The sequence below is a fragment of the Panulirus ornatus genome, chromosome 9, assembly GCF_036320965.1.
Source record: "Panulirus ornatus isolate Po-2019 chromosome 9, ASM3632096v1, whole genome shotgun sequence".
Classification (NCBI taxonomy): domain Eukaryota; kingdom Metazoa; phylum Arthropoda; class Malacostraca; order Decapoda; family Palinuridae; genus Panulirus; species Panulirus ornatus.
In genome coordinates this window covers 46876419-46888820 of record NC_092232.1, presented here as the reverse complement: position 1 = coordinate 46888820, position 12402 = coordinate 46876419, and the positions used below count along the sequence as shown (strand labels likewise).

Here is a 12402-nt window from a genome sequence, read left to right as displayed (position 1 = left end):
CCTTCAAAATACTCACTCCATCTCCTTCTCACATCACCACTACTTGTTATCACCTCCCCATTTGTGCCCTTCACTGAAGTTCCCATTTGCTCCCTTGTCTTACGCACTTTATTTACCTCCTTCCAGAACATCTTTTTATTCTCCCTAAAATTTAATGATACTCTCTCACACCAACTCTCATTTGCCCTCTTTTTCACCTCTTGCACCTTTCTCTTGACCTCCTGTCTCTTTCTTTTATATATATATATATATATATATATATATATATATATATATATATATATATATATATATATATAAATATATATATATATAAAAAGGGAGCTGTGGTTTTGGTGCATTATTACATGACAGCTAGAGACTGGGTGTGAACGAATAGGGCCTTTGTTGTCTTTTCCTAGCACTACCTCACACACGAGGGGGAAGGATGTTGTTATTCCATGTGTGGCGGGGTGGCGATGGGAATGAATGAAGGCAGACAGTGTGAATTATGTACTTGGGTACATATGTATATGTCTGTGTGTGTATATATATGTATACGTTTAGATGTATAGGTGTGTATATGTGGTGTGTGTGGACGTGTATGTATATGCATGTGTGTGTGGGTGGGTTGGGCCGTTCTTTCGTCTGTTTCCTTGCACTACCTCGCTGACGCGGGAGACGGCGACAAGGCAAAGTGAATAAATAGATAAATATATATAGGGGAGAAAGAATACTTCCCACGTATTCCCTGCATGTCGTAGAAGGCGACTAAAAGGGAAGGGAGCGGGGGGGCTGGAAATCCTCCCCTCTCATTTTTCTTTAAATTTTCCAAAAGAAGGAACAGAGAAGGGGGCCATATGAGGATATTCCCTCAAAGGCCCAGTCCTCTGTTCTTAACGCTACCTCGCTAATGCGGGAAATGGCGAATAGTATGGAAAAAAAAAAAATATATGTATATATATTGTATAAAGGCAAAGGGGATAAGAGTGAGTGCTCAAATTACAGAGGTATAAGTTTGTTGAGTATTCCTGGTAAAATATATGGGAGGGTATTGATTGAGAGGGTGAAGGCATGCACAGAGCATCAGATTGGGGAAGAGCAGTGTGGTTTCAGAAGTGGTAGAGGATGTGTGGATCAGGTGTTTGCTTTGAAGAATGTATGTGAGAAATACTTAGAAAAGCAAATGTATTTGTATGTAGCATTTATGGATCTGGAGAAGGCATATGATAGAGTTGATAGAGATGCTCTGTGGAAGGTACTAAGAATATATGGTGTGGGAGGCAAATTGTTAGAAGCAGTGAAAAGTTTTTATCGAGGATGTAAGGCATGTGTACGTGTAGGAAGAGAGGAAAGTGATTGGTTCTCAGTGAATGTAGGTTTGCGGCAGGGGTGTGTGATGTCTCCATGGTTGTTTAATTTGTTTATGGATGGGGTTGTTAGGGAGGTGAATGCAAGAGTTTTGGAAAGAGGGGCAAGTATGCAGTCTGTTGGGGATGAGAGAGCTTGGGAAGTGAGTCAGTTGTTGTTCGCTGATGATACAGCGCTGGTGGATGATTCATGTGAGAAACTGCAGAAGCTGGTGACTGAGTTTGGTAAAATGTGTGAAAGAAGAAAGTTGAGAGTAAATGTGAATAAGAGCAAGGTTATTAGGTACAGTAGGGTTGAGGGTCAAGTCAATTGGGAGGTAAGTTTGAATGGAGAAAAACTGGAGGAAGTAAAGTGTTTTAGATATCTGGGAGTGGATCTGGCAGCGGATGGAACCATGGAAGCGGAAGTGAATCATAGGGTGGGGGAGGGGGCGAAAATCCTGGGAGCGTTGAAGAATGTGTGGAAGTCGAAAACATTATCTCGGAAAGCAAAAATGGGTATGTTTGAAGGAATAGTGGTTCCACCAATGTTGTATGGTTGCGAGGCATGGGCTATGGATAGAGTTGTGTGCAGGAGGGTGGATGTGCTGGAAATGAGATGTTTGAGGACAATGTGTTTTGTGAGGTGGTTTGATCGAGTAAGTTATGTAAGGGTGAGAGAGATGTGTGGAAATAAAAAGAGCGTGGTTGAGAGAGCAGAAGAGGGTGTTTTGAAATGGTTTGGGCACATGGAGAGAATGAGTGAGGAAAGATTGACCAAGAGGATATATGTGTCAGAGGTGGAGGGAACAAGGAGAAGTGGGAGACCAAATTGGAGGTGGAAGGATGGAGTGAAAAAGATTTTGAGTGATCAGGGCCTGAACATGCAGGAGGGTGAAAGGTGGGCAAGGAATAGAGTGAATTGGATCGATGTGGTATACCGGGGTCAACGTGCTGTCAATGGATTGAATCAGGGCATGTGAAGCATCTGGGGTAAACCATGGAAAGTTCTGTGGGGCCTGGATGTGGAAAGGGAGCTGTGGTTTCGGGCATTATTGCATGACAGCTAGAGACTGAGTGTGAACGAATGGGGCCTTTGTTGTCTTTTCCTAGCGCTACCTCGCACACATGAGGGGGGAGGGGGATGTTATTCCATGTGTGGCGAGGTGGCGATGGGAATGAATAAAGGCAGACAGTGTGAATTGTGTGCATGTGTATATATGTATATGTCTGTGTGTGTATATATATGTGTACATTGAGATGTATGGGTATGTATATTTGTGGTGTGGACGTGTATGTATATACATGTGTATGGGGATGGGTTGGGCCATTTCTTTCGTCTGTTTTCTTGCGCTACCTCGCAAACGCGGGAGACAGCGACAAAGCAAAATGATAATAATAATAATATACATGTACATATTCATACTTGCTTGCCTTCATCCATTCCTGGCACTGCCTTGCCCCACAGGAAACAGCATCACTACAACCTTCTTCAGTATGGTAGCACCAGGAAAACAGACAAAAAGGCCACATTCATTCAGACTCAGTCTCTAGCTGTCATGTGTAATGCACTGAAACCACAGCTCCCTATCCACATCCAGGCCTCACAGACCTTTCCATGGTTTACCCCAGGCGTTTCACATGCCCTGGTTCAGTCCATTGACAATATTGACCCCGGTATACCACATTGTTCCAATTCACTCTTTTCCTTGCACACCTCTCACCCTTCTGTATGTTCATGCTCCAATTGCTGAAAATCCTTTTCACTCCATCCTTCCACCTCCTATTTGGTCTCCTGCTTCTCCTTGTTTCCTCCACCTCTGACACATGTATCCTCATTGTCAATCTTTCCTCACTCATTTTCTCCATATGTTCAAACCATTTCAACACATTCTCTTCTGCTCTCTCAACTGCACTTTTTATTTCCTTATATCTCTCTTATCCTTTCCTTATTTACTTGATCAAACTACTTCACACCACATATTGTCCTCAAACATTTGATTTCCAACACATCCACCTTCTTCTGTACAAACCTATCTATAGCCCATACCTCGCAACTGTATTATATTGTTAGGACTACTATTCCTTCAAACATACCCATTTTTGCTCCCCGAGCTAACATTCTCTCCTTCCACAGATTCTTCATTGCTCTCAGAACTTTTGTTTCCCTCCCCCACCCTGTGACTTACTTCCACTTCTATGGTTTCTTTTGCATTTAAGTCCACTCCCAGATATCTCTAAAACACTTCACTTCCTCCAGTATTTCTCTATTTAAACTTACATCCCAATTTACTTGCCCTTCAACCCTACTGAACCTAATGACCTTGTTTTATTCACATTTACTCTCAACTTTCTCCTCTCACACACACTTTCAAACTGAATCACAAACTTTTGCAGTCTCACTCGACAGCCACTAGAGCTGTATCATCAGCAAACAACAACTGACTCACTTCCCAGGCCCTCTCATCCCCAACAGACTGCATACTCACTCCTCTCTCCAGAGCTCTTGCATACACCTCCCTAACCACCCCATTCATAAACAAATTAAACAACCTTGGGGACATCACACACCCCTGATGCAGACCAACTTTCACTGGGAACCAATCACTCTCCTCTTCCTACTCGTACACATGCCTTACATCCTTGGTAAAAACTTTTCACTGCTTCTAGCAGCTTACCTCCCACACCATATACTCTTAAGACTTTCCACAAAGCATCTCTATCAGCCCTATCATATTCCTTCTCCAGATCCATTAATGCTACATACAAATCCACCTGTTTTCTAATTATTTCTCACACATTCTTTAAAGCAAACACCTTATCCACACATCCTCTACCTCTTTCGAAACCGCACTGCTCTTCCTCAATCTGATGCTCTCTACATTCCTTCAGTCTCAATCAGTACTGCTCTCTACATGCCTTCACCCTCTCAATCAGTACCCTCCCGTATGATTTCCCAGGAATACTCAACAAACTTATGCTTTTGTAGTCTGAACACTCACATTTATCCACTTTGCCTTTGTACATGGCACTGTGTTTGCATTCTGCCATTCCTCAGGCACCTCACCATGATCTGTACATACATTGAATATCCTTACCAACCAATCAAAACACAGTCATCCCCTTCTTTGATAAATTCTACTGCAATACCATCCAAACCTGCCGCCTTGCTGGATTTCATCTTCCACAATACTTTCACTACCTCTTCTCTGTTCACTAAACCATTCTCCTAGACCCTCTAACTTCGCACACCACGCTGACCAAAACACCCTACAACTGCCACTCTGTCATCAAACACATTCTTCAAAATACTCACTCCATCTCCTTTTTACTTCATTGTTACCTGTTATTACTTCTCCCTTGCCCCCTTCACTAATGTTCCCGTTTGTTCTCTCGTCTTATGCACGTCATTTACCTCCTTCCAAAACATCTTTTTATTCTCCGTAAAGTTTAATGATTCTCTCTCACCCCAGCTTTCATTTACCCACTTTTTCAACCCTTGGTGTTAATGGGATGGCCGTGATTAGGGCCTATGTTCCTGTGCCATGTCAGCTAACATAAAGAAAGTCACATATACACAAGGTAGAGAACACATATTGTATATATAAAAGAAGGACACCAACATAACAAGGTAAGAAAATTTTCAGTACAATGAAAAATTAAAAGAGATGTAAATGTGGTTGCTTGCAGTTGTAAGGGGGAGATACTATTGAAACAAAATTCTGTAAATGGTTTGCTAGTTAGAGCTTATGACTGAGATGAGTCATTCAGGGAGGGATGGGAAATTGAGAGATTGTATTGGATGAGGAAGGGAGAATTCTGAGGAAAAGTTTGGACAGGAGGAGGAATAGTTAATGCCGTGAATTATAGGGTACTGATATATCATGGGCAAGTGGAAAGAGCTGATGTGAAAAGAAATTGTTTGAATGAGATCTGAGAAATGAGGAGAAAACTGAAAATAAGAGAAATGTGGGAATAGGGGAGCCTACAAAGAGCAATGACCAAGGCGTTTGAATATGCCACATTGGTCAACATACTATGTAAAAGAAATCATATATTGAATGTTAAAATACATATTTTTTCTTTTTTCAGGTTTCAGATCTTCAGCAGGAAAAAAGTCAGCTTCAGAAAATTGTTAGAGAACAAAAGGAGACTTTGTCTTCAAAAGAATCCTTAGAAAAGGAAGTGACTCTTCTAAGAGCCCAACTTCAGCAGTCAAAATCATTGTTTTTTCAAGAACATAAAGACTGTAAGAGTTTGCTGAAAAAACTTGCTGGGGAGTTAGCAGATAACCAGGAACACCATAAACAAATGGTGAGCATGGATTTATACGTTTAATTGTATTGTTTACATTTTTATATGAACTGTTATATGAAGATTAATGCTGTAAGGATGTTATTGAATGCCTGATAATGAATTACAGGACAATTATATTTTATTGTGTGTTGTTTGCAGATAGATTTTATGAATAATCGTATAGTATAGCCCAGAAATGTTTTTATACACTATATAAACTTTAGGACTTATGCCTGTGAACTGTCATTTATATATAAAGCTTTTACTCAAGAATTGAATTCTGATGAAGGTAAAACCATTTCTTTTTGATTATGGGATAGCCTTGTGAGCATACGAGAGAGCACTTGCTTGATCTGGGGTTAAAACATCATTTTACTTTCCAAGATGTATTAGGGAGGGTTCAACCCCCTCTCCCTTTATGGCTGACAAATGAGGATGGCAAATATTCATTCTTATTATTCGAGAACCATGCAGCTTCTCATAAAGCCTATGACATAATGTCAGAGAGGTTAGGTAAAGCTTAGCAACCTTTCATTCTCATTTATATGCTTACTGCTGGGCATGATGCCTAGAGCTTGTTACTGGTTGGAATCAAGAAATGATTATTCATAAGGAATAAAGGAGAAAAAAAAAGAAGAGAGAATGATTGAATGCTTTTATGATTCTGCTGATGCTAAAAATGAAATTTTGTCCTTCAAAACCTACATTTTTCTCTCAGATATAGGTAGTATGTTTGAGGAAAGAAACCTGGGTGATCTGGCTCTGAGTGAAACAAAGGGGAAGAATGGTTTTGAAATGTCTTGGATGTAAAGTCTGGGGTAGGTAAGAGGACAAGAGCTAAAGAAGGAGTAGCACTACTGAAGCAGGAGTTGTGGTGGTGTGTGATAGAGTGTAAGACAGTAAATTCTAGATTGACGTGGGTGAAACTGAAAGTGGATGGTGAGAGATGGGTGATTGATTATTGGTGCAAGGCACCTGGCCATGAGAAGAGAGATCCTGAGAGGTAAGCATTTTGGGAGCAGTTGAGTGAGTATGTCAGAAGTTTTGGTGCACGAGACCAGGTATTAGTGGTGGGTTATTTAAATGAGAAGGAAAGTAATGTGTCAGTTGAGAGTATAATTGGTGCACATGGGGTATTCAGTGTTATGAATGGAAATGGTGAAGACCGTGTGGGGTTGTGTGCTGAAAGAAGAATGGTGATTGGGAATACCTGGTCTGAAAAGAGATACACACAAGTATACATATGTGTGTAGTAGAGATGGTCAGCTGGTATTATTAGATTACATGTTAATTGATAGGCATGTAAAAGAGAGACTTTTGGATGTGAGTGTGCCAAGAGGGGCAGCTGGTGGGATGTCCGATCACTATCTTGTGGACACGAGGGTGGACATTTGCAGAGGTTTTCGAAAAAGAGGGGACTGTGTTGGGACGAAGAGAGTGGTGAGAGAAAGTGAGCTTGGAAAGGTGACATGTGTGAAGAAATACTGCAGAGATTGATTGTAGAATGGCAAAAGGTGAGAGTAGATAAAGTGAGGGGAGTGGGTGAGGAATGTGAGGTATTTAGGAAAGCATTGATGGCATGTGCAAATAATGCATGTGGCATACAAACACTGGGAGTTGGGCAGTTAAGAAAGGGTAGTGAGTGGTGGAATGAAGAAGTAAAGTTGCTAGGAAAAGAAAAAGAGAGGCATTCGGGCAGTATTTACAGGGAAGGAGTGCAAATGATTGGGAGATGTATAAGAGAAAGTGGCAGGAGGTCAAGAGAAAGGTGCAAGGATTGAAAAAGAGGGCAAATGAGAGTTGGGGTAAGAGAGTATCATTAAACTTAGGGAGAATAAAAGGATATTTGGAAGGAAGTCAGTGATGTGTGAAATATGAGAACAAATGGGGACACCGGTGAATGGAGCAAAACGGGAAATGACAACAAGTAGTTATGAAGTGAGGAGGAGATGGAGAAAGTTTTCAAAGGGTTGTTGAATGCGTTTGATGATAGTGTAGCCAATGTAGGGTGTTTAGGTCAGGATGGTATGTGAAGTAAGAGAGTCAGGGAGAGAGGTTTAGTGAAAAAAGAAGAGATCGGTGAAAGCCTTGCTGAAGATGAAATCTGGCAAGACGGTGGGATTGGATGGTATTGCAGTTGAATTTATTAAGAAAAGGGGTGACTGTGTTGTTGATTGGTTGGTAAAGATATTCATTGTATTTATGGATCATGGTGAAGTGCTTGAGGTTTGGCAGAATGCAGGTATAGTGCCACTGTATAAAGATAAAAGGGATAAAGGTGAGAGTTCAAACTACAGAGACATAGATGAGTATATGTGGAAAATTATAAGGAAGGGTATTGATGAAGAGGGTGAAGGCATGTACAGAGCATCAGACTGGGGAGAAACTGTGTGGTTTCAGAAGTAGTAGGATGTATGGATCATGTCTTTGTTTTGAAGAATGTGTGTGAGAATACTTAGAAAACTAGATGGATTTTTATGTGGCTTTTATGGATCTGGAGAAGGCATATGGTAGGATTGATAGAGATGCTTTATGGAAAGTCTTAAGAATATATGGTATGGGAAGTAAGCTGCTAGAAGCAGAAAAGTTTTTATCAAGGATGTAAGACATGCGTATGAGTAGGAAGAGAGGAGAGGGATTGGTTCTCTGTGAAGATCGGCTAGGTTGTGTGATGTCACCATGGTAGTTTGATTTGTTTCTGGTTGGAGTGGTGAGGGAGGTAAATGCAAGAGTTTTGTAGAGAGGGGCAGGTATGCAGTCTTTTGGGATGAAAGGGCTTGGGAAGTTAGTTTGTTGTTGTTTGCTGATAATGCAGCACTGGGGGCTGATTTAAAAGAGAAACGGCAGAAGTTGGTGATTGAGTTTAAGAGAGTGTGTGAGAGGAGAAAGTTGAGGGTCAGTGTGAATAAAAGCGAGGTTATTAGGTTCACCAGGGTTGAGGGACAAGTTAGTTGGGATGTAAAGTTGAATAGAGAAAAATTGGAGGAAGTGAAGTGTTTTAGATATCTGGAAGTGGACTTAGCAGTGAATGGAAGCAGAAGTGAGTCTTAGGACTGGGGAGGGGACAAAGTTTCTGGGAGTGATTAAGAATTTGTGGGAAGAGAACGTTATCTTGGAGAGCAAAAGTGGGTATGTTTAAAGGAATAGTAGTACCAACATGTATATGCGAGGCATAGGCTATAGATCAGGCTGTGTAGAGGAGGGTGGATGTATTGGAAATAAAATGTTTGAGGGCAATATATGGTGTGAGATGGTTTGATTGATTAAGTAATGAAAGGGTAAGAGCAACATGTAATAATAAAAGGAGTGTGGTTGAGATATGGGCATATGGAGAGAGTGAGTGAAGAAATGTTGACAAAGAGGATATATGTGTTAGAAGTGGAGGGAACAAGGAGAAGCAGGAGACCAAATTGGAGGTAAAAAGATGGAGTGAAAAAGATTTTGAGCAATTGGGGCCTGAACAAGCAGGAGGGTGAAAGGTGTGCATGGAATAGAGTAAATTGGAATGATTTGGAATACTGGGGTTGACATGCTGTCAGTCGATAGAACTAGGGCATATGAAACACCTGGTGTAAACCATGGAAAGGTCTGTGGGTCCTGGATGTGGATAAGGAGTTGTGGTTTCAGTGCATCACACATGACAGTTAGGGAATGGATGTGAGCTGATGTGGTCTTTCTCTGTATGTTTCATGGTATTACTTCACTGTCACAGGGGGTGATGCTGTTTCCTGTGGGGTGGGATGGCACTAGGAATGGGTGAAGATGAGTGAGTATGAATATATACAAGTTTATATGTGTATGTATATATATGTATACATGTATATTTTGATATGTATATATGTGTGTGTATATCTGTGGATGAGTCTTTCTTTGTCTGCTCCCTGGCACTACTTCATTGATGCGGGAGATGGCGATCAAGTTTAATAAATATAAAGTAATAGAAATCCCTGGGGATAGGGGAGAAAGAATACGCCCCATGTATTTCCTGCATGTCATAGAAGGCAACTAAAAGGGGTGGGAGTGGGGCGCTGGAAATCCTCCCCTTCTCTCTTTACTTTTCCAAAAGAAGGAACAGAGAAGGGGGGCTATGTGATGATTTTCCCTCTTAAGTCTCAGTCCTCTGTTCTTGATGTCATCGTGCTAACATGGGAAATTGCAAATATGTATGAAAAAAAATTGATTTATATTTTTGATTTAACTGGATTTTCTGTGCATGAAGATCAAACTATGAATGAAAATTGCCTTCAGTGAGTTAGTACCATTGCTTGTGTTCAGAAAGGAGTGCAGCCTCATTGAGGAGATTCTCAGTCCAATGGAGGCCATTATTTCCCTGGTTCTTATTAAAGCATAAATGTGTTATCTGATTCTGTCTGTAAGCGATTGTGGCACAAGTGAGAAGCCACTTTTGATATGACTGCATTATCAGCAATGTGTATTATCAGCAATGGACATCAAGAAGTACAGTCTTGTCAAGGGCTTTTTCGATCCAAAGAAGTCCATTATATTTATGATTCTGCATGGGTTGCATCTTCAAAGTTACAGGAGCTCCAAAAAGGGGTCCTGGCTTGTATGATGATAAGAATGATAATGATAATAGCAATAACAATAACATACACATAATTTTCACAGGTGCTTAGTTATCAAGCTCTCTTGGAAAGAGAAAGGACTACAGCAGTAGCAGAAGCAGTGGCATGTAAGCAAGAAGAAACAAGAATCCTCTTGACAGAACTGAGAACCCGCTATGAAAATTTACTCAGAAATGTTCAGGCTCATGCCAAAGCTCAGATAGATGAGTATAAAAAGGTTAGTTTCATATATAAAGTATTTTTAACTTATGTTAGGAGCTGAATGATGTCTAAGATGATCACTTGCTGATGATATGAACACCAACTTATTAAAGTAACTCTCCTCTGCAATTTGTGCCAAGAGCATGAGAGGTTCTCCGAGATATTTTGAAGGAAATTCAGTGTTTAGACCTCCTAACCTTCTTGTGTTTCTGGCAAGGGAAAACTAACTTTCCTCACCCATTACTATCCTCCCACTAAGATAGTGCCAGTTACTTGTATCAAGCCCACCTTTTGCCAGTCAGAGACCACCACAGAGATGATGTCATTGACCTCACTCTTGACCACTTAGTAACTCAGGATTCAGTTTGATCATGCACTGACCATATGAGTTATACCAAATAGCACTTTCAGTCCATGGATGAGTGTCATGTTTCATGTTTTTACATACATATTTAGTTTAAAAATTCATTCATTGCTCCTTGCATCACATGACGTGTTATGAAGCTTTAGCTCGTGTGTCATATGACATTTATTGGCTCATCATTACTTAAAATACAAGCTGATATTTTCTATCAATTATCCATAGAAGTCACAGGCAGTGTATCACCAAATCTGGAGAAAATACCATACATCTCAGTCATCCAGATTGTCACAGAGAGTGCATATACATCACCTGGATGTGATGCCACGTGTGTGCTGTTACAGTTTTGGTGAAAAGAGTTATTTCATATATTCATATCCTTTTTTATTACATATTTGCTGATTCCTGCATTAACAAGGTAATGTCAGAAACAGATGACTGAGCCTCAGAGGGAGAAACCCCCACTTGGCCCATGTCTCTGCTCCTTTTGTTGAAGTAAAACTGGAGTGGAGGATTTCCAGACCCCCTGCTCCCACTCCTTTTAGTTGCCTTTTATGACATGCAGGGAATATGTATGCAGTATTTTATTCCCCTATCCCCAGGGATAATACATAAAGTTATATCTGTATAAATAAGATATAAACACAAAAGAAATATGTAAAAAATATATATATGCATTTAGAGTGAAATCATGCCTCAAAAAAAACCACTTCAGTATTATATGTGATAGGTAATAAAGGGTATGAGAGATGTGTGATAATAAAAAATGTGTGGTTGAGAGAGCAGAAGAGGGTGTTTTGATATGGTTTGGTCACATGGAGAGAATGAGTGAGGAAAGGTTGACAAAGAGGATATATGTGTCTGAGGTGGAGGGAACAAGGAGAAGTGGGAGACCAAATTGGAGGTGGAAAGATGGAGTGAAAAAGATTTTAAGTGATTGGGGCCTGAACACGCAGGAGGGTGAAAGACTTGCAAGGAATAAAGTGAATTGGAACGATGTGGTGTACCGGGGTTGACGTGCTGTCAATGGATTGAACCAGGGCATGTGAAGCATCTTTGGTAAACCATGGAAAGAGTTGTGGGGCCTGGATGTGGAAAGGGAGCTGTGGTCTCAGTGCATATACATGACAGCTAGAGACTGAGTGTGAACGAATGTGGCCATTGTTGTCTTTTCCTAGCGTTACCTCGTGCACATGCTGGGGGAGGGGGGTTGTCATTTCATGTGTGGTGGGGTGGCGACGGGAATGAATAAGGGCAGACAGTATGAATTATGTACATATGTATGTATGTCTGTGTGTGTATATATATGTACGGGCCATTCTTCATCTGTTTCCTGGTGCTACCTCGCTGATGCAGGAAACGGCTATCATGTATGATAAATAGATAAGTAGGTAAATAAAGATTTGTATGATAGTATGAGATTGTTCAAGAGGTTGGCCTTTATGAACATGAAATTCCTTCCTGTATGGTACAAATAGGTAATTACACTAACAAACAGTTCTTCACAAGGTGCATTACTAGGGGCCATGACCAAGAGTTGAGAAAGAGGCTAGTTAGGAGGGATGTTAAGAAACCCTGATTAGGTGTAAGGGTAGTGGTTGACTGGAATTGTTTGTGCAAATAAAGTGTG

General features: G+C 40.7%; 1 protein-coding gene across 4 annotated transcripts in view; it reads left to right on the top strand.

The window, feature by feature from the left end:
- The window catches only part of LOC139750393 (uncharacterized), an 89505-nt gene that overhangs the window by 46405 nt on the left and 30698 nt on the right, over window positions 1-12402 (top strand). For all 4 annotated transcript variants that reach the window (XM_071665133.1, XM_071665130.1, XM_071665132.1 and 1 more), the window contains 2 exons: window positions 5421-5642; window positions 10254-10427. In XM_071665133.1, the coding sequence (XP_071521234.1) occupies window positions 5421-5642; window positions 10254-10427 (396 nt within the window). The remainder of the gene's footprint in view (window positions 1-5420; window positions 5643-10253; window positions 10428-12402) is intronic.